Raw genomic sequence first — 22,478 nt, forward strand, 5'->3', positions numbered from 1 at the left:
AGATGTCTTAGATTATATTTTGAAACGACTGTGGATTATGATATTTTCCCCTGAGGGTAGTGGTTAGCTGTTTAGCAATTTCCTGGACTAAATCTGTAGACTGTTTCCTTGCGGTGTGTGGCACTCATCTCTCTGCCAGGGTAATAGATAAATGACAAAGACCCTTCCTCTTAGGACGTTATTTTCAATGATACTTGTTAGTGGTACAAGGACCAGAATTAGAAAAAAATACAGACTAGATCCTATGTGTCCAGTGACAATAAATGGGTGATCAAAGGGTTGTCCTCTGCTTCATATTAGTGTCAGTAGGTCCCCTACAAGTACTCAGAATAAACATTGCTTAAGGGGTTGGAATGTTATACATTGTTGTTTTGTTGTATGAAGTATTGGGACAATTGATAAAATTAGGATTGAGAAGATTAAGGACAGTGTGCTCCCTGTTTGTTGTGAATGGATCATACAATTGTGTTTGCAAATAAGAAGTATCATTCTGGCTTGATGTGGGGGGCTGTGTTGAGGAGGTTAGGAGGAGTATAATGGTCTGGGTCCCCTAGAAGGTCGGATGAGACTAGTACCAGTGTTAGTGAGATTAGAAATAGGAACAAGGCATACCAGATATCTTTAATTGTGCAGTGTGGATGAAACGGGATTTTGTTCATATCGGATTAGATCCTTGTTGGACTCTTAGAGCCTGTTTCATGAGGAGTAATGGGTGAAGAACTACTAAAGCTGCAGCAATCAGTGAATGGGAGGATAAAGTGGAAGGTGAAGAGCAGGGGAAAGGGTAGCTTTATCCACTGAGAATCCTCCTCAGCCGCCTTTGGCTGGGTTAGTGCCAATGGAAGGAATTGCTGGAAGGAGACTTGTAACGTAATGTAACTCGCCACAACTAGAGAAAGCCCGTGACAGCAACGAAGACCCAACACAGCCAAAAATAAATAAATTTATTTTAAGAAAAAAAAGCTATTTAGCCTCATGATAAGACGTAACCTGTAAATGCTGTGGCTATTAAATAGCTGGATGATTCCAATGTTTCATGTCTCTTGGAAGCTGTAAGATCCGTAATACAGACCTCTCCCAACATGGGTAAACAAGCAAGCAAAGAATATGGAGGCTCTATTTCCATTAAGTATCGGCTAATTCATCCATAGTCTCCATCTTGGTAGATATGGGTTATGGACAAGAAAGCAGTTATTGATACATGATAAAGTATTGCTAGGAATAACCCTGTTAAGATACGTAAAATTAAACAAATACCAAGCTGAGAACCAAATTTCATCATGATGAGAGATTTGATGGAGCTGGTAAATCAATAAATGAATCGTTGACAGTTTTGCTTAATGGGTAGGTTTTTCTAGTGTTGGTCATTAGTGGGGTTTTTAAAATAAATTTATTTATTTATTTATTTTTGGCTTCATTGGGTCTTTGTTGCTGTGCGTGGGCTTTAGTTGCGGTGAGCAGGGGCTACTCTTCATTGTGGTGTGCAGGCTTCTCATTGCGGTGGCTTCTCTTGCTGCGGAGCACAGGCTCTAGGCACACGGGCTTCCGTAGCTGTAGCACGCAGGCTCAGTAGTTATGGCTCACTGGCTGTAGAGAGCAGGTTCAGTAGTTGTGGTGCACAGGCTTAGTTGCTCTGTGGCATGTGGAATCTTCCTGGAGCAGGGCTTGAACCCATGTCCCCTGCACTGGCAGGCAGATTCTTACCCACTGTGCCACCAGAGAAGCCCTGGTCATTAGTGTTTATATAGTTGAAAGACGATGATTTTCATGGCATTGGCCATGGTTACACTCCACATAAGAATAATCATGACATACGTTGGATTTATTTTAAGTACATTTTGGTAGTTAGTTTTGAAGGTTTTCCTTCAAAAGCTTCCTTACTTATGGTGGGCTTGGGTTGATTGTGAGTGGTTGAATTGGTTCTGGCATTGTAATAAGTTTTGGTGGGTCATCTTTGAGCTTAATGGTTTCTAAGTTTCTTTAGTGGGACTGTTGTTAGTTTGTGGTTATACAACAGCTGTGCCTACGGAGCAGTAGCCTGAGCCTTGTGTTTCTAACAAAACTGTCTTAGGGCTGTTTCTTTTGGGGTTGATAATGGGGCGTGCAGTGATCCTTTTGCTGAAAAAGTTGAGGAGCAGGGATTGTGTTTAAGTTTAATGGGATGGGAACTGAATAATTTATGCTACAGGAGATTCCGACTTTTTCTGAGGAAGCTACAGGAACGCTGTGTGGTGTGGTTACGGTACGTGACTGGTGATTGTTACGGGTTGGTCCCTGCTTATTGGTGCTCTGGTTATGATGGAGATTACCCGTGGACATTAAATAGGGTTGTACTTAAGTGTAACGAGGAAGGAGAGCAAACGTAATTTAACTGGGCCTATACGTGTCTGCCGTAGGCTGTGAATAATAGCTTTGGAGCATATACAGAGCGTGGCTTTGAAGAACGCACGTGTGAAGGTGTGGAGGCATGCTAGGCAGGGTTTTCGCTGTCGGTAGTTAGTACAATGAGGCCTAGTTGACTTGGGAGGAGTATGTACGCTGAGGCAGTGATGAATGTATCGACCCCTATTAGGAAGATGGGGATGTTGGATCCTGAGATGACGTTACTGCACCCGAGCAAGGGCGCTTGTCCCCTCGGAGCAGAAAGCAACTCCTGACAGCAGGTGTCTGCAGCAAAGAAAGGGTTTATTTGCAGGCTTTAAACAAGGGCATGAGAGACAAGCCTCAGATCCACTCAGACCAGCTCAGATAAGCCTCCGACCAACTTGATTTTTGAGGGGATTTTTTAAAAAGGGGAACAAAGAAAGAGGCTGGGATTCATCATCGTTTTATGACATTTCTGTGACATTTCTGAATCTAGTTTCAGGAGTCAGGCTGTCCCTGGTTTACATTCTCAGGCCAGGCGGTCCATGGCTGGGGGGTCTGTGAGCTCATCTTGCCCTGGAGAAACAACCTGAGTGTGTATTAACGATGATGTCTACAATGGCAATTTCAGTACATTAGCGATGTTATCAACAGCAGCCATCTTAGTCACCTGACTCTGGTTGATTAGTGCTCAGTCAGCACAGGATTGAGGTCAGAGGGAACAAGAAAGGGAATAAAGTTTTGGGTGGAGAGACGAATCATGAACTCAGTAAGGGAACTCGGCTTTAGGGGGACTTGGTGTCACTACTACAAATAACTCTCTAATTAAGCTGATTGCTGGCGGCAGGGCTGCATTTGTAAGCCTTGTTAATAGTCGTCATTGCCATTAGTGGAAGAAATGTTTAGGCCACGGGCTAAAATTATGGTACGGCTGTGAATACGTTCGTGATTTGAATGTGCCAAGCAAAATAGTATAGATGATGTGAGGCCATGAGCAGTTCTAAGCCCCTGCAACATCAAGGTGTCGGGTAAGAACACGCGCTGCCAGTGTGGCCCGCGGAGAAGCAGCGGTGAGTGGGTTGAGCTGTTATAATTATTCATTAGGATGATGTAAGGATTGGATCTGCTCTGTGGCTTTAAGGGGTTTGGGAGTTTGGGTGCTGCAGCTGCAGAAACCGTAGATCCCACCGTCGGGGCTTCTACACCCGCCGTGCAGTCAGAGGTGTAACGCGTAGAGGGGTGTTTTTACTGTAAAAGCTATTGTGTATGTTAATCGTATGAAAATATTGAATCGAGAGTCAGATGTTGCTTGGGTTCGGTACTGGATCATTAAAAAGTTTGGGGAGGGCTTCCCTGGTGGCGCAGCGGTTAAGAATCCACCTGCCAATGCAAGGGACACGGGTTCGAGCCCTGGCCCGGGAAGATCCCACATGACGCGGAGCAACTAAGCCCGTGCGCCACAGCTACTAAGCCTGAGTTCTAGAGCCCACGAGCCACAACTACAGACCCCGCGTGTCACAACTACTGAAGCCCGCGTGCCTAGAGCCCATGCTCTGCAACAAGAGAAGCCACGACAATGAGAAGCCCACGCACCGCAACGAAGAGTAGCCCCCGCTCGCCGTAACTAGAGAAAGCCCGCGCGCAGCAACGAAGACCCAGTGCAGCCAAAAAAAAAAAAGTTTGGGGAACCAGTGATATTTCCGAGGAGCCCAGCAGCTGCGGCTGAGGCCCAGTGGGCAGGGTGGGCTGGGACGCCCTCCGGCTTCCATCTAAGCAGTCAGCCCCGCTTGGGGGAACATGCCCCTGGGTGACAGAGCCCAGGGCCAGGGTGGGGCGGAGGTTCCCGCGTGCGGAGAGGTGGGGGGAGGTAGGGCTGCGTCAGGCGGCTGGAGCGGGCAGAAGTCGGGTGCTGGGGAGGGTCATGCGTGTGACATACAGGTGGACTCAGTCACCTCGTCAGCCCAGTCAGGATCCCAGCCCCGACCTCTGTCCAGACACGCCCACGCAGGGGCCATAAAGGCTCGAGAGAGAGGAGAGAGGGCAGGGAGAACGAGGACCGGACGTCTGGATCCCTGGGCCGCTGGCTAGCTGGGTCTGCAGCTGCAGGTCCCCCAGAGCACTGTCTACACTGAGGAGGGGACCCCAGCATGAGGAGGTAATGCCCAGCGCCTGCAAACCCGGGTCCCCACCCAAACACCCCACCCACAGCTTTGCTGTGTGGTCACTTGGGTCCAGGAGCCCTGGACTCAGGGAGCAGCCCCTGGGGCACCTGGGTCCCCAGCGCAGGCCGGTTTCAGAAGGGGGTCGGGGCTCTGTCTGCAAACCAGTGTCTGGCTAGTTCCCAGGAGCGCCGGCTCCTCCCGGGTGTTAAGGGCTTGGGGACAGAACTCTTCCTCCTGAGTCCTCCAGAATGATTGTAGCCCCTGGGCTCCAGCTCCAAAGGCCACCCCTGTGGCTCCTGAGAGAGACCACTGTCCCTTGGGGTCCCTTGACCTGTGGAGAGTCACCCGGGAGCCCCTGGAAGCAGGTGGGAGGCACCAGGGCCAAAGAAGGCAGGTCTGTGACTGACGAAATGAAAGTGGGGGTCAAGACGCTGAGCCGGGGCTGGAGGCTGGGGGGCGATGCGGGCAGGGCAGCTGGAGCCCAAGGGGTCATCACCCCGGGAGCTGGGGTGTGAGGCCCGGGGAAGCACTGGGGCTCCTCCAGGACCCTGAGGTCAGAGGCCATTTCTCCTGAGGGGGTCTCCCTCCGCCCCCTCCACCTGTGGCAGGGGTGGGGGGGCCCCTCCCCGTCTAAGCCAGAGCTCTCCCCGGCCCTCCTGTCCTGGGGGTTTCTCCTAGGGACCCCAGCGTGGGCCAGGGGCGGGCTGATCAGTGACATGGGGACCTCTTGGTGTCCGGAGCCTCTGTCTAGGGAGAGGCAGGGTAGCTGACCAGACTGGGCCAGTGCCCTGCAGGCCAGGGCAGGCCCCTGCCCTTTGCCCCCTGGGAGTGCAAGGGAACCTCCACCCCAAAGTGCTGAGTCACCCGGAGGAGCGAAGGTCTTTGTGGGGCTGGAATCGGGGCATCAGGCAGGAAGCCTTGATGGGCCGCCCCTGGCCCCTCCCCCCAGCCACGTGCTCCCAGCCCGGCCCAGCTGCGGAGCAGAAACCTTCCTGACCACGGACTGACACTGCCGAGAGATAGATGCACTGAGGCGTGTCAAACATTCTGAGTTTATTTAAGCAAAACTCGATTCAAATCAGGGCGGCATCCAATCTAGCAGATAGAAAGGAGCTCCAAGGAGCTGTACAGAGTGAAAGACTTCTACAGGCCGGAGGTGGGGAGGTGGGGTGAACAAGGAAGTTCCTGTAAGCGAAGGGCGCTGGTTGTGGTCGGGTCACCTTCCTTCAGGGGAAGGCAGGGCCGCGAGTGCCGCCTGGCGGTTCCGGATTGTCTGGCTCAGGATATTCCATCCCGGGGAGGGAGGAGAGGGAGGGGAGGGGAGGGGAGGGGAGGGGAGGGCAGGGCAGCGCCCACCCTGTACTGAGGCCTCAGTTTGGTGATGAAGGCTCTCAGCCCAGCAACTCCACTGGGGGCCTGTTGTCTTGCATTTTAATAATGCAAAAGACACGGGGCACATGCACACCACACACGCGCACGCTACGCACACCCACACCACGCACGCGGCAATGCACACGCACAGGCACGCGCGGGTACCCTAACCCCACGCCACGCATCCCCGCCGCAGTCAGCCCCAGCCGTCCTCTGCTCTCCCGACCCGGCCTGTCTTGGGTGAGGCCTCCTCGCTGCTGAGTCCCTTAGTCGCCTTCTGTCCTGTGCGTCCCTCCACACTTCCTGCCTTCGGCCATTGCTCCTCAGAGCCCCTGCTTGGGCTGGGTCCTCGAGCTCCTTGAGGTCAGGCTAGACGTGTGCCGGCGGAGCACCCCATCTTCCCCGCCCCTCCTGGGCTTCCTGCCCAGGTAACGGCCCCGGCGTCCACCCACGGCTCTGGGATAGAGCAAAGTGCCACCTGCCTCTGAGGAGCCACGGGCACAGCCTCAGGGGTGCTGCGGGCTTGAGCGCCTGCCAGCTGAGCCCCAAGCCCGTGCCCCATCAGTGCTACAGCCCCACTGCGCCAGGCCCCGATGGTGTGGCCGGCACAGGCCGCGGAGCCAGAGGCAACGCTGGGACCACCAGATCCACGCGGTAACCCGGGCCTGCAGGGTGGGGTCCGAGGGCCCGGGAGCAGGTGTGGGCCTGTGGAGGCCCCATCTCTGTGCCTGCGTGGCCTGCTCTGTGACGTGGGGGACAGTAAACCACCTGTGGACCTGATCAGGACCCGGCCCTTGGCCCCCCTGGCTGGACCATCGCCGGCCCTGCCAGGTGTCATGTCTGGAGGTCGCGGGGCAGAGGCAGAGCCTTGCCTGTCTATCACTCTCCTCCCTGGTCCCCCAGGCTTCTCCTGATCACCAGCCTGGGGGCTGTGTTTCTGCTACAGGGGAGCTCAGCATGGACCCCCCAGGTACGTGCGGGGTCCTCACCCAGCCGCCCCGTGGCTTCCGCCCTCAGCCCCACCAGCAGGGGGTGGAGAAAGGCACCAGCCGGCCTAGGGCAGGGGAGGCGTGGCACCCATGGGACTGCAGGTCCTGTGCACCGGGTGGGCCCGTGGGCACTGGGGGGACCCTCAGGATGAGGGGAGCGGCCCCTCTGCGGGGTCTGATGGACAAGCCACAACCACCCCAGGTGAGCCAGGTGGAGGAGGGGGCCTGATGACGCTCACCTGTGCTGTGAAGCCCAGGGCACCTCCACATGCAGGGCTGCCCAGGGGCCAGGACTGTGCTGGGGCCGTCACCAGCCCTACACCCTGAGAGTGCCAGGCGAAGAGGGAGACACAGGAGGACCAGCACAGCTGTCCCACAGCTGCCGGGCACCGGTCACTGGGCTGCGTCACCCGTTTCATTTGCTCCCCTGCCCCACTGGCCCTGCAAGGAAGTATGGGCAGAGGAACCGGCCCCCCTTCCTCAGGCCACCAGGGGACAGGTGGTGCAAGTATAGACCCCATGCTGTCCCCAAGTCTCCCCCAAAGCCACATGGCCTCCAGCCAGTCCCCAGAGGAGGACCCTTGGAGGACCACACTGAGCCTCACTTGCGACCTCTCTCTCCCAGGTCCTCGTCCAGACCAAAGGCAAAGCCGGGGCTGAGCAGGGCACAGAGGAGTGAGTGCCCCCAGCAGCCTCTTGCGCCTTCCCCTGCTGTGCCCCCTTCGGGCCTGCCTTGAGCTGGGAGCCTTCATGCATGGAGGGGGGATCCTGTCCAGCAGCTTTGGGGAGGGGGGGCACAGGAGCCCCTGAGATCCGTGAGCAACCGAGCAGAGCGCGGGGCCTGGAGGATCCAGTCCCCCCTCCTGCCCTGCCCAGCTCCCCTGCTCCCCCGTAGCCTCCAGGGTGGCTCCCGCCCGGGGTGGCCAAGGCAGCAGACTGAGCCAGCCGTGCCCCCTTCCCCTACCCACGTGAGACGGCCGGCCAGGCAGGAGGATGCAGCACCACCTGTAGACTGGGCTCCGCTGACCTCTGCACAGGAGGGAGCCCCGGCCAAGCCCATGGAGCCTTCTCAAGGCCTCCCCTTTGGGGACCTTCCCGGGCCCGACGTCGTGGGCACGCCTGGCTCGAGGGTCTGGGTTGGGGGTGGGGCAGGGGTGCTGTCCTGGGGTCTCCCGCTGCACACGGTGACCTGACCCAGACGCTCTTGCTACAGGGCCTGGGGCGCCCGAGCGGTGGAGCCCCCGGAGAAGGACAGCCAGCTCATGTGGCTCTTCATGGCACCAAAGCTCTTGGCCACCACCGGGGAGAAGCGGCAAGGTCAGGGCAGGCGCTGTCCCCTGGGGAGGGGGGCGCAAGTTCATGACAGGGGGCTCGCAAGGGGCCGACTTGGATGAGTGAAGCCTCGGGAGGGAAACTGAGGCCACACTTCCCTCTGTCTGTCCCTAGGTGCCGAGGCCCTGGCAGAGACCGAGGACACCCTGGGCCGTGTCCCAAGCCCCAGGTGGGGCCCTGAGCCTGACCATGACAGCCTGCACCACAACTGGCCCGAGGAGGCCCAGGGGGAGGCAAGGCCCTGGGCTCGGGTGCTGCCACCTCAGCAGGTGCTTCAAGGGCCAGAGGAGGACCGAGACCACATCTACCACCCCAAGGAGGACCCCTGGGAGCCTTGACCCCCCCCCACAGCTGCAAAAATAAACCCTGCAAAGAGGCGGCGGCCACATATGTCTTCAATAACAGTGATTGTGGGCCCCACCTGCTCTGTCTGGGAGAAGGGGGGCCCACAGGCTGGCCCTGGGCACCCAGGCCGACGCTTGGCTCCTTGCACCCAGCGCCCATGCGCTGGGAGCCGTCTGCTTCCCCCAGGCCTCCTCATGTGCTGGGGTGCGGACGGAGCTACTCTGGGCTCCCCGCGGACAGGACCGGAGAATGGAAAGGACTCAGGAGCAAGGAGCCCAGTCGCTGACTGCTCGCGGACGGGGGGGCAAGTGGACAGGTGCTCAGGGGGACGGGGGACAAGTGGACAGGTGCTCAGGGGGACGGGAGGACAAGTGGACAGGTGCTCAGGGGGACGGGGGACAAGTGGACAGGTGCTGAGGGGGACGGGGGAACAAGTGGACAGGTGCTCAGGGGGATGGGGGGACAAGTGGACAGGTGCTCAGGGGGATGGGGGACAAGTGGACAGGTGCTCAGGGGGTCGGGGGACAAGTGGACAGGTGCTCAGGGGGTCGGGGGACAAGTGGACAGGTGCTCAGGGGGACAGGGGGACAAGTGGACAGGTGCTCAGGGGGACGGGGGACAATGGACAGGTGCTCAGGGGGACGGGGGACAAGTGGACAGGTGCTCAGGGGGATGGGGGGACAAGTCGACAGGTGCTCAGGGGGTCAGGGGACAAGTGGACAGGTGCTCAGGGGGACGGGGGACAAGTGGACAGGTGCTCAGGGGGACAGGGGACAAGTGGACAGGTGCTCAGGGGGACGGCAGGCAGGTGCACAGGTGAGTGGGGGTGGACTTGGGCCCAGCCTTTCTGTCCTCATTTTCTGGGCAGTTGCCGGCGCTCTCTGAGGTGACCAGTCCTCTGACACGGCCTGGCTCAGCAGGCCTGATGTTGCAGACGCAGGTATAGGGTCACTGGAATTTTCCACAAGTTGTACATGTGCTGGGGTGTGTGCAAGTGCAGGTGGGGTTTCTGTGTGGCAATCACGCTCCAGCATCGAGCGGGAAGCACTTGGTACCTGAAACTTCCTCGCTGCCCAGACTGAGCCTGCTGGGGGCTAAGACAGAACGAGGCTCCCGGCTGCTCCAGAGACCGTGGGTCTGTCCTGGGGACCTCACGTGCCCTACAGCTCCTATGTCACCCCACGGGTCCCAAGCTCCTGGAGGCCTCAAATGGCAGCCTCACTCCAAGATGCGCTGCTCAGAGGCGTACATGCCTCCCGGCTTCGAGGCCCCACAGACAGAAGCTCTTTTGCCCCCAGTACCAACGAGGAGACTGAGGCCCCGGCGGTGACCTGCTCAGACCTGAGGTCGATGGTGGCCACGGCCCTGAGCAGCCCAGGGTGGTGTTCGTGGTCAAGTCTCTCTCCAGCCCTGCTGGAGCCAGGTCCCCAGTGGGCACTGCCTGCCCCGAGGGCACAGCCGGAGACCCACAGGAGCAGGGGACTTGGGGGTGAGCAGGAGACACTGGCAGAGGCCACAGGCCAGCTCAGCCCCCTGTGACCCTCGCCCCCCAAACTCCCAGGCGCACTGCCGCTGCTCACCCCTTCTACAGAGGGTGCTGAGCGTGGATCCCCTGCCTCTGCTCCCTGGCGTCACTAGGCAGTACTGCTTCTGCAGAGTGACCGCTGCTGGGTGAGGCATCCAGGCAGGGAATAAGACACCTGAGGTCCTTCCCGGGAGCCGCAGCCCTGGCTTCCCTAAGCCAGGGAAGTGGTCCTGCTGGGGACCCTGGACGCTGCACCTGCATCTGGGGGCACAGGCTCTTGGCCAGGCGGTGCCCAGCGACCCTCATCCCCACACACCTGAGCCACAGGGCAGCTGTGACCCACCACACCTGTGGAACGTTCTTCCTCAGTGGACGGCTGGCAAGGGTGGTCTGTGCTCTTCCCTGAGTCTGAGCATTGGGCTGAACCCAAGACCCTTCTGGTGGGCACTGGGGCTCCCCAGCAAGAGCCTGGACTAGTGGAAAGTACTGTCATACTGTGACTTATAATCAGAAATGTGTGTGGTCTTCATCCCTGATGCTGGCACCGAGCTCCTAAAACCCTTGGAATTTCCTGAGTGATGGGCGTGATAAAGTTGTCCTTTGCTGTGTGACCGAGGTGACTCTGGGAAGGTCCCTAAGGATGGGGCCGGTTGCAGGGAAGTGACCAGGAATAGAGGTTTGGAACCTCCAGCCCCACACCCAGACCTCGGGGAGGGGCGAGGGGCTGGGGGTCAGATCAATCGCCAGTGGCCAGTGACTGAATCCAACAGCCTGCGTAGTGAAGGCTCCACAGAAACCCAGAAGGTTGTGTCTGGAGAGCTTCGGGGTGGTGAGCACGTGTAGGTGCGGGGAGAGGGGTGCTGGAGAGGGCACGGAAGCCCCTCCCCGTACCTCGTCCACCTGGCTGGTCCTGAGTCCTATCCTTGTAGGATAAGCAGTGATCTAGGGAGTGAATGTTTCCCTGAGTTCTGTGAGCCGCTCTAGAAAACTAACTGAGACTGAGGAGGGGTCAAGGGAACCCTCTATCTACAGCCAGTCGGTCAGAAGCCCAGGTGCCCCCCTGGACTTGGGACTGGCATCTGGAGTGGGGGCATCGTGGGGGGCAGTCCTGTGGGACTGAGCCCTGAACCTGCGGGATCTGACGCGTCTCCGGGCAGGGGGTGTCAGAACCAAGCGGACTGCAGGACACCGGCTGGTGCTGAGGGGCTGCCTGGCGGTGGGGGGAGCCCCCTGCCCTTCCCCCCCCCGACACATAGTGGAATTGGTGACCGGAATCATTAAACGCCCTAGTGCCAAAATGGGCAAGAGATTGACCACTCATGTCACCAAAGAAAACAGAAGGCACACACACCCATGAGATGTTCAATGCCATTAACGGTCAAAGAACTCACCGCTACAGTCCCCTTAGAGCGGCTCACGGGAAAGACGGGCAGCCAGGATGAGGGCCAGGGGCTGGAATGCACATTCCCAGGGCTGGGGATGTAAACCAGCTCAGCTGCTTCGGAAACGGTTTGGGAGTTTCTTACAAAGTCACACATACACACGCCCTACGGCCGAGACTTGACCAGAGGTGTTTGCTCCAGAAATGAAGGCTCGTGTCCACGCAGACTTGTGCGGGTACATTCACAGCAAGCTTATCTGTGATAGCCAAGAGCTGAAAGCAACCCGGCGCCCCCCAAGAGCTGCCTGGATGGAACACAGCAGCGTGTGCACAGCAGAATCCCGCTCTGCAGCAAAGTGGAATCATTGATGCACACAGCGCATGCAAACACACACACCCCACCCCACCGCGAGCACGCAGAGGGCATGCACGGCCTTCCAGTTACACGGAGTTCTGCAAAGTGCACATTGACCAGCAGGGAGGGGGGCGGACCAGCGGGGGCAGGGCAGAAGGGGGGGGGATGGAGGTGCTGGTCCAACACCCAAACGAATTTAACTGAATGCTTTAAACGTGAACAGCTTACTTACTGCATGTCAATTCAACCTCAATAAAGCTGTTTCAAGAGAGGCCCGTGTGTGGCTGGAAGCGGCTGGCCGTGGGGTCAGGGGTCTGAGATCAGCCCCGGCAGTGGCGGGCCTAGAACGTGGTCCCTTCCCCAGGCTGAGCCCCAGACCTCCGCCCAGTGGACCTATCTGCCTTCCAGGCCCACCAGCTCCTGGTCCTGACCGTGGGAGCCTCCCCCGAGCCCTGGGGATCCCTGGTCATCCCAGCTCCCACGCCCACGTGCTGTGAGAAGGTCTGGAGGAGCAGGGAGAAGGCCCTCAGGGAGGGACCCTGTGCAATGGCCAGTGGGAACCCCGCCCACCCCGGGAGACCCAGTTTGAGAACGTGCCGGGAAGCCGTCACAACCTCACAGGCCCCCTTTGCCTGGGTGCCTCGCGTCCTCCTGTCCTCTACCCGCCGCCCCGGCCATCCCCAGACCCACTCGGGCTCATGCGTATTCAGTAGGAGCTCAACCACCAGAGCGAGGGAACACAGGCACCGGGCCCAGCGCCCCCCACCCCAGCTGACGGTGTGGTCAGCTCCCGGAGGCTCCAGACCAGCCTCTGGGGCTGAAGGAGCAGCCCCGGCCCCCTCTTCAAGGGCCACCTTAGTGACTGCAGCCCACTCAGGGCTGCCTGGGTAGCTAATGCACCCACCCCCAGGCCCCCTTGCCATGTGCTGCGTCACCCAGGCCCCTGCCCAGGCCCTCTGTGCGATCTCCCCACGCGAGGGTCTCGACCTGTGTGAGCTCTCATCCCAAACCCAGGGACTTGCCAAGTCAGGTGACCCAAACCTATCGGGAGGAGGGAGGCCTTACTTCCCACCTGAGGGTTCCCCGAGAGTGGGTGGGGTCTGCCCTCCGGGGAGCCCACAGCCGCTCTTGCACTCAGCATAAAACAGGCCTTTGTGCGTGAAGGTGGAGCTCCTGTTTAAACCTCTGGGCTGTACGTTGGCAAGTAACTGCACTTTTCCATCGTTTTCCTGAACTGGGATAATGCCAGCCCTGGTCAGCAGAGGCCCCCCCCAGGACCCGCTGGGCCCCTGGAGCCCCTGGCTGGGTGAGCTTTGAGCGCTGCCGGGCAGGGCCAGGCCAGTTCATCTGCCGCTGGGCATGCCTGCTGGTGGCGGCGTCGGGTTCAGGGTTCCAGATCCCTCTCTGGGCGGGTGGTCTTCAACAGGCCTGGAACAGGGCATCGGGGGCTGGCAACCCCTTCTTGAGAATGAGGTTTCCGTAGAGGGCCGCCTCCCTGCATAAGGAGCAGGCTGAGTGCCGAGCTGGGATGGACAGGACTGGGGTGCCCAGAGCCCTGCTCTGCCACCCACCCTGTGCACTTTCAGCAAATCCCTCAGCTCTGCCATTCCCCGTGGGGCATCTAGTCTCCGACGGGGCAGGGGCTGAGTAGAGGGTGGGGAGGGCTCTGCAGTGGGAAGGGGTAGGGGCCCAGGCTCGGCCCAGATGCAGCCGGACCCAGCCAGACCCAGGAGGACCCAGTGGACCCAGCAGGTCCAGCCAGAGCTCACCCAGTTGTCACAACAGCAAAAGCCTTTCTGGTCCACTCATAAAACTCAAATCTCTCTATCGTGGCCAGGGGGCTCTGGAAGGCAAGGGGGGCGGTTGAGGGCCCCAGGCCCAGTGGGGCATCAGCAGATTCTCCAGGCTGGGGTCCCCAGGACGCTGGGCTCCTGACCTGCGAGGGTTGGGCGGACAGGTGCACAGGGGGCTGTGGTGGCCGCCTGCCTGGGGCCCTTGAATCGTCTGAGCTGCCCTGGGGGTTGGGGTGGGGCTGCTGTCCAGGACGGGAGCCCCGGGTCCTCTCTTCAGGAAGGTCCTGCCCAAGATCTGCTGGTGGGTGGTCCCGGGAGGACAGGCCCGGCCCCTTGAAGGGTGGGAGGCTGACAGGCAGCATTGGGCCAGGCCTCTGACCACAGACGGGGTTCCCCGCTTTCCCCTGGCTCCGCTCGGACAGGCTGGGATGGGTGAGGACCCCCGGGCAGAGATAGGTCAGGGTCCTGGAAGGGAGCGGGGAGGCAGGGGCAAGGGGTGGCCATACCCCCGGGTAGAAGCTCGCACAACCATGGTGCAGGGTTCGGGGGGGGGCCTGTCTTTCACTTCTCTCGGGACTCCAAGGAGGCACAGAGGATCCCTGACCCCTTTCCTGGTGGGGATCTCAGGCTCACTGCACAGCCGGCCCTGGAGAGGATGGATTGTCCACACTGGGGTCTGCAGGCCCCTCTCCCTGTCACTGGGCACCAGCTCCACGACCACAGCCTGGAGACAGAGGGCGGTCAGCTCTGTGGCCCACTGCTCCTGCCCTGGGTGCCCCCAGGACCCTTTGTTGGGTGACAGTTCAGGGCTCCTCTGATCAGGCTCAGGGGTCTTTGGGGACACGGGTCCTACCCCCTACCCAAGGCAAGTGGCCCCCCTGAGTTCTGGCAAAGGGTACTGAGGCCCAGAGCAGCCTTTCCGGGCTCTCCACGTAGCAGTCCGGTGGTAGCAGCTGCAGCACGGCCCCCAGGCCTGAGGGATGCCCAGGCCTGAGTGATGCCCAGGCCTGAGGGATGCCCAGGCCTGAGGGCCGAGTGCCGACCTCAGACGCCGCCGTCTCCCGCCCGGCCACCTGCTGCCCGTGGGGTGACACTTATCGAGGTCACATTGTGTCTCCCCACCCTGGCCACGGCACCTGTCACTGTCGTGGCCCTGCCCATCCCCCTTCACTCTACCACACGGGTTGTTGTTGGTGACCCCCAAACACTCGTCCACCAGGAGGGGCACCTGGGCCACCTCCTTGAACCCAGAAGGCCCTGGAGATGACCTCCTTGTGACGAGGACAGTGGGGTCTGGAAGAAGGTCCCTCTGGCCCCAGGCTGCCCCCAGACCTGCCCCACTTGGCTCCAAGGGCCCCTGCTCTCCAGAAGGTTGGTTTCTGATTGTTAAGCTAATGCGCGCTCATTGTACAAAACCAGGAAATACAGAAGCCCACGAAGAAAAAGAACCAGCTGTAATCTTACTACGTAAAGGAAACCCTGCTACTGTCGGAGTGCATTTCCTTCTGCTGTTTTCCCTCGTTTCAGCAAGGTTAGACTTTTCTGCACATTGGACGCTGAATGCTAACTGCTCGTTTGCCGGGGTGTGTGTGTCACTTCTGGGGGCTGCACCGTGATTCACTTATGCCTTCCTTCTCTTCCACCATTTGGGCCTTTCCGTGGCCCACCCCGCGGAAAGGGAAGAGAGCACCTCGGGTTACCTGGCCCAAGGTGTAAACCGAGGCACAGCGGGCTCAGCTCCCTGAGCAGGAGGGGAAGCTGGGGCCACCAGGTCGGGAGCGCCCTGTCCAGGGGGCTGTGTTTACCCCACATTTCACATCTCTGTGCCTTTAGTGGCCTGAACTCTGCAGGGAGAGTCGTGTTCCATTGCTGGGGGTGGAGGCATCCAGGCACAGCCCAAGCCCAGCCCATGCCCCCCGTTACCCTCAGGACTGCTAACCCCTCTCTTACTGTTACCTCCTGGACCTGGCTCCAGGGCCCTCCCAGCCTCATCTCCCACTGGGCCCTGGGGGGATGAGAGGGTTTTAAGAGACGGAGTGTGCGGACACCTGGAACGTTTGGGGCCCGGTCACGAGTGGTGGGATTCTAGAGCAGAGTAAAGGCTGAATACCTGACCTGGGCCAGGAACCGCTGCTCAGCCAGCCAGGACGGTGCCAGGCCTTAGTTTCCCCATTTGTAAGAAGACACCAAGTGGTGTGTGAGATGGGGCAGGAGGCCCAGGCTCACTTCTGGGGGCTGGGGGCTGCAGGGAGAATCTTGAGGGTCCTGGCACTGAGGTTTCCTGGGTCACTGGTGGGTTACTGAGGAATTGGTGGGGGTAGGAGCAGAGCTGCAGCACCTGGGCAGCCCAGAGGCCGGATGACAGCCCACCCTCCCCACCCCGGCCTGCAGAAGGTGGGGCTCACCGTCGGCAGGGATCTCCTCTGGGCCACACCTGCAGATGCAGGCGGTCGGGAAGTTCACGTCCTCACGAACTGAACAGCCAGCACGGTTAGACACTCGCGGTGGGTCCGCGCAGCGCACCCTCCCCCGCGGGCTTGGCCGCAGACCCAGGGTCGCCGGTCAGACGCGTTAGGACACGCCCACTGCCCCTCCCTTCCCGTCCGAGAGAGGCGGGGAGAGGGACCACCAGGCGTCGGAGGAACTGCAGGCGTCGCCCGAACGCTGCCCGGAGTCCCGCCCAGCGTCCGGCCACGCAGCCCGTTCCAGGCCCACGGCCTCAGGAAAAGAGAAACCGCTGCAAACGTCAGCGGACAGCCCAGGCGAGGCGGTGGTGGCCCCTTGGGGGCCGTGTGGGGAGGGGCTGGAGTAGAAGCTGCACACAGGGCCTGAGGCGGGGCGTGGGCTTGGCCGCCCGGGACCCCGCACACCCGGGCTGAGGGAGGAACCGGATCTGCCGGACACAGCCCCTCTCGGACCAAGGGCCATCGTCCTCGTGACCACCCAGGCAGGCCTCAGTTTCCTTGAGGGCGCGAGGGCGGCCAGAGCAGTGCCCCCACCCAGGACCAGGGGCCCCGCCCGACTTCTGTCCCCGGCGGGTGGATCCCCCAGAAGCTCTGCGCCCGCCGCGCTCACCGATCTCATCTCCGTGCCCCATCCGCGCCAGGGCGTAGAGCGTCTCGGGGGACGGCAGCGCGGGGACACCCTTCAGCACCACCCTGCGGGCTGGGCCTGAGAGGGCGGGGCGGCCACGAGGGACGGGGCCGGGGAGGGCGGGGCCGCGTGTGGGGCGGATCCTGGAGGGGAGAGGGGCCAGAGGGGGCGGGTGCATGTAGGGGCGGGGCCCGGCGGGAGATGGGCGTGGCCTGAAGGGAGGGTCCCCCGGAGTGAGGAGGACTTGGGGTTGCGTGGGCCGCCTCGGGGCGGGGTCGACCCCAGCCCAGCCCCGCAGGCGCCGTCTTTCGAGGTCTCGCTTACCCGGCCAGGTCCAGGACCCGGGCACCCACGTGTGTTTGTGTTGGAGCTCCCCAGCGCCCTCCGTGCGTGAAGGCCTCCTCTCCAGCCCCCGTTCCGCCCCCAGGCCTTGGGGACTCGTCCCCCACCCCCTCTAGCCCGCAGGGTCCGTGGTGCCCTGGGGTGGGGAGGGCTGGGTGGCGGCACAGGGAGGATTTACTCCTTCACCCAACACTGTTCACACTGGAAGGACCCTGAGGACAGGTGGGTGCGACCTCTGGGCCAAGCGGGTGTGCTGAGAGCACCCCTGCGCTGTCTTCCAGGCGTCAGCCTGCTGAGACCCCTCAGGTACCTGTCTAGGGTGCCGCACCCCTGCCCAGGGAAGCAGCGCTCTGACTCCCCGTAGGGGCCCCAGCGACCTGGACTCCACAGGACCCTCCCCATCCCCGCCCCCACACCCCCCAACACTAGGTGTCTTAATTTTGGGGGGGAGAGGTCACCTTCAGCTGGCCAGCTGAGGTGCATATAAAAGGAATGATTTCAAGGAGCCCATACATCTTGCATCTTCCCATACATAGGAAAGCACTAAATTCATTAACTTGAGATGTCTGGTTTTCTTTAATTAGCAGTAATATTTTGCTGTTCGGACTACCTGGTTTTTTGTTTTGTTTTGTTTGCAAAAACTCCTGTACATACTGGCTCCTCCTGTTACCCGAAAACTGGGTTCACCTCTCGGTGGGTGTCGAGCCGAAAGACAGCCAAGCCAGCAAAGGTGGGGAGAAGGAAGAATTTATCACAGCAAATAAGGAGGGCACGGGGGCCTTCCCAAAGCAGGGTCCCCCCCAGCAAAACTGGGGACGTTTTAAGCTAAGGGCACATGCGCATCCAGGAAGGGGCTGGAGCAGAGAACTTAGCATAAAGTTGGGGCAAAGGTCAGGTCGACAGAGTCACGTCTTTGTTGATTTAAGTCAGGACGGTCAGCATCACCATTCCACCCTCCACCTGGGTAGAGACCTTAGTTCCTGCACAACTCAAGGTATATTATTATGTTTATTCCTTGAGGAGGACCTAGGACTCTGCTTTATCACTGCCTTTTCTCTGTCCCTGTGTTCCTCTGTTCGTTTAACATCACTGATTACTGAGACCTGTTCAAGGGCAAGCACCAGGGCCAGGCTTAGACCACAAAATGGCACAGGCCAAAACGGGTTCTCATATGTTCAGAAAGCCATTCCTGGTTCTCTTTCTCCGGGGACCCCCTGCCCTATCTGCTTACACTCCCTCACCTCTTCGGAACAGTCCCTGAGAGCTGAGAGGCTGTATCCTGGGCTTAAGTCCTCAGCAAGTCCACCGAATAAAGCATAATTCTCAATTTTTATGTTGTGCATTTATTTCAGTCGACAGGTATGATTGTGTTTTCCCAAAATGGCAGCACCGCCGCCATGTTGTATCTGACACGCCACAGTGAGTGACGCGCCTCCCCTGAGGCGGGTTTGTCCCCTTCCTTGAACCAGGTGGACCTTTGTGTAACTGCCTCCAATAGAATGCTGCACATGCTGCTGCCTGGCTTCTGGGGGCAGGTCATAAAAGGCAGTATGGTGGGACTTCCCTGGTGGCACAGTGGTTAAGAATCCGCCTGCCAATGCAGGGGACATGGGTTCGAGCCCTTGTCCAGGAAGATCCCACATGCCGTGGAGCAACTAAGCCCGTGCACCACAACTACTGAAGCCCGCACGCCTAGAGCCCGTGCTCCGCAACAAGAGAAGCTGCTGCAACGAGAAGCCCAGGCACCGCAATGAAGAGTAGCCCCCGCTTACTGCAACTAGAGAAAGCCCACGTACAGCAACGAAGACCCAACACAGCCAAAAAAAAAAAAAAATGGCAGTACGGCTTCCTCCTGATTCTCTCTTCAGAACACTTGCCCTGGTGTTATAATCAAATGCAACCGATTTTCTCCCGAGGAGACAAAACCAGTTAGACAAGCACAATTTAATTTAGTTTATTTTGCAGGACAAGAAAGGTCAACTTGACCTGGGACAGTTCTTGTTTATGCCTCTGAAAATCATAAGCAAAACTTAAACAGTTCCCCCAACTGGCATGAGGTAACCACTAGCCAACTCTCTTTCATTTAAGAAAATTCGAATCTTGTAACCAATCACTATAAAGAATCACTGCCCTCACACTACATACGCTGCTTTGTAACATCCTCCTCTGAGCCTCATCCCATGTTTTGGTTTGAGTACTCCTGGTTTGCAAACTGTCTTTCTGGTGTGTGCACAATACACTTTTACTAATCTCTACCTAAGTAATTTGTTAGTTTTACTTCTGTTTTTTGTGAACTTCTGCCACTGGGAATGCAGACACGGTACTGGCAGGAAGCCGAGGGAATGAACGTGGTGAGCCCTCCTGTGGGCATTCGGCCCATAGCCCCAGCTCAGCCCAGTGATGCTGCATCAACCACCAGGCCAGGGAGCGATTGCTCAGGCGGGGCTCCAGCTGAGGCCCCAGACTTTGTGGAGCAGAGACAAGCTGACCCACGGTGGCCTGTCTGGACTCCTGACCATACAAACTGAGAAGGGAGAACTGATTGATCCTGCAGGCCACCGAGCTGAGGGATAACTTATTACGTGGCAGCAGCTGACTAATGCAGGTGGCTCCTGTGCCCTGCTGAGATGTCACCGAAAGCCCTGCTGACGCTGCCCTTGGCCTTCAACCCTGTGTCTGCTCTCTCTCTACCCCGCTCCACACATGCAGGCTTGAGTGCAGACCCCAGTGCAGATGCCCGTGCCTGCACCGGCCGGATCATACCCCCGCTTAAGAACCCCAAACCTAACTTCACTGCCCAGCCTGCAAACGGGCTCTCGCTCAGGCCAGCTGGCTCTCAGCCCTCCAGGCTCTGGCCCTCCTTACAGGGGTGCCCGGTTTGCCTGCCGGCCACCTGAGTACTTACTGCTGCCTGTGCCACAGGAAACAGCCCAACCCAGAGCCGGGACAGGCCAGGCTCTCTCCCCTCGGAGCCCGCCCCCTTCCACCTCATTCCCAAATGGACCCTCAGCCCTGCGGTGACACGCCCGGAGGCCTGGCAGCTCCTGCGGAAGTTCTATACGTGAAAGATGGCAGAGAACCTGAAGTCAACAGACAACCCATGTCCACTGCCCGGCCCTGCGGAGCCTCACTGGTCAAGGAAGCTGCCCAGGGAGGTGGTCATTAGGGCCCACACTCAGGCCGCCCACAGCGGCCAATTCCACCCAGTGTGAGCAGTTTCTACTCCAAAACCTGAGTGGAGAGACTTGAAGTTAACATTCCCTGAAGCTTATCTTTTTAGTAGGAATATAAGAGGGAAAAGCCAATTTTATACGGATAGATGAGAATGCAAGGTCTCAGCTTCAGAAACAAATCAAAACCCCCAAACAATATGGCGCCGGAGGTCAATTAACTCAAGAGGGAGTGGAGGGCTCTCTGGGGCTTGTGGTCCTTGAAGTCCCGCTGGGGTTTGCCTTCAACCCCGCCACCCACAGCAAAGCACGCAGTCACACCACTGGACGGTCCCCAGTCTCCCCAAGCCCGGGGCCACCACGCAGCCTGAAGAGAAGATCCTGTTCCCTGGGCCTGGGGCTGGGGCCCCGTCCCTGCCACGTGCTGGATCCCAAACGACCCTGTGGGTGCAGACCTTTGAGACACACACACTCTCATGTACGGGTTCCACGTTGAGCCCTTTCTCGGCTTCCGGCTGAGCTGCTGAGACAAGGGTACCCGCGAGTCTTGGATGGGCCCCTCACAACTGGCCCCCCAGCACTTGGAGCTCTGTTGTTCGGAATCGGTTATGAAGGTCACCGCCCAACGCGTGTGAAAGATTAAACTAATGCATGGACTTTCTCAACTCTAAGGTTTCCTCCTGCACATACCTCTGCCTGTTCATTCTAGATGGTACGTCACTAGTGCAAACCCCGGTTACACAGCTTTAATAAATGGGGTTCGCACCTCTACTGCCATGCAGACTGCCCAGCTGGGCCCGGCCTTCCTGACCCCAGGGGAGAGCCTGATCTCGTGGTCCCCTTGTACCTACTCCCTTGCCCACCGTTCAAGGGCGACTCCATCAGAACTCTGTCTGCTGTCTGGGGAGGGTCTTGTGCCGTAATAGAACCACTGCGCCCTTCTCAAACTCCCGACCACGGCACACACTGCAGAATGACAGGGCCTGGGCGGAGAGCTAACCTCCCCAGGCAGACGGTCAGCAGAGCAATTCTTTTTGGGCCCCCCAGCTGCGCAAATATGACCAGAGCACAAGGGTGAGTCATCGAAGGTGCTGGGCGGCCAGAGCTCCACTGGCCATCTCAGCTCTTCCTCAGATGCAGGTGGGTCTCTCTTGGGTGTTCAGCATGGGTCCTGGGTAGGGGGAGGGTACACACTCTGGGCCCAGCCCTGCCCAAGGCCATGACTGCAATCCCACATTCAGAAACCTCCGCTGGGCAGGCTGGTCAACAGGCTACCTGCCCACGACTGGCAGCAGGACAAGGTGGAGGAAACGCCTGTACCAGGTGCTCAGGTCTTCGCTGGGTGGCGGCTCCCGGAGGAGGGCTCTGAGGCCCGATTCCCAGGACAGGCAGGCGCATGTCTCACCGTGCAGCACTTGCTTAGGCAGAGCTCTGCCCTGGGTTCTGAGCAGCACCCATCATGCCGACAGCTGAGGCTCTCTCTGCAGAGCAAGACGGATGGGGTGGGGGTGGGGGCACAACGAAGCCAGCAGAGCTCACCCCTCACCTGGCCGTCTGTTCACCTGCAGCTGCGTTGCAGTGGGCACCGCACCAAGATCCAGGGGGATCCTCACGGTGCCGGCGTTCGCTCCCAGAGGTGCAGCTGTCCTGGCCTCACCTTGGAGGGTCTGAGGACATTCTGAGGCTGGGGGGCCCTGACCCAGACCAGTGACTGCCGTCTTCACCCGTGCAGCCCTCCCAGGCAGCAGGAGGACAAGGGCCTTCATCCCGTGCTCCAGGACTCATACGACTCTCCCCCTGGACACCTGCTCAAGAATCTGGTGTAAAATGGAGGGTTTAGAGTTCCGAGCTGGGCTGTGACTTGAGGATTAAACAGCAGACGTCTGGTCGGGGCAGAGGTGTTTCCCGGTACCTCGGTCACTCATTCACCCAGGGTCCTGCAAGATGCCTGACTGCACGGTGCCCCGGGGGACGCAGCTGGCCCTCCCGGGGATAAGGCCACCAGAGGAACCTTGGTGTGTAAACTCTACGTCCTCCCACAGCAAAGGGCACGAATCCTGCGCCAGGTCTGGGAGCATGCATTTTAAACCAACGCCCCAGGGATTCCGACACAAGCAGTCCTCACACCAATCTGGGAGCCTCGGCCCCCAGCAGTCCAGCCCCACAGTGCCGCCCTTCCCTTCCAGACGCACTCGAGCTGAAATGCAAGGATTCGTGCAGGGAATGTTCGCTGCACCGTCGCCATGGCGGCTCTGA

The 22,478-nt window shown here is 59.2% G+C and overlaps 1 protein-coding gene across 1 annotated transcript; it reads right to left on the minus strand.

Annotated features, from left to right (window-relative positions):
• Positions 1 to 10,897: 10,897 nt before the first annotated feature.
• On the minus strand, positions 10,898 to 21,988 carry FUOM (fucose mutarotase). Its single transcript, XM_089897373.1, is given in 8 exon segments — positions 10,898 to 13,319; positions 13,594 to 13,667; positions 14,251 to 14,278; positions 14,280 to 14,473; positions 14,517 to 14,693; positions 16,373 to 16,853; positions 17,035 to 17,188; positions 21,769 to 21,988. Coding segments are annotated over 8 exon segments (1,404 nt in total). The 3' UTR covers positions 10,898 to 13,243.
• Between the last annotated feature and the right edge of the window lie 490 nt (positions 21,989 to 22,478).

The sequence above is a fragment of the Delphinapterus leucas genome, chromosome 16, assembly GCF_059928025.1.
Source record: "Delphinapterus leucas isolate spDelLeu-1000000601 "Yukka" chromosome 16, BTC_Dleu_Yukka2, whole genome shotgun sequence".
Lineage (NCBI taxonomy): Eukaryota > Metazoa > Chordata > Mammalia > Artiodactyla > Monodontidae > Delphinapterus > Delphinapterus leucas.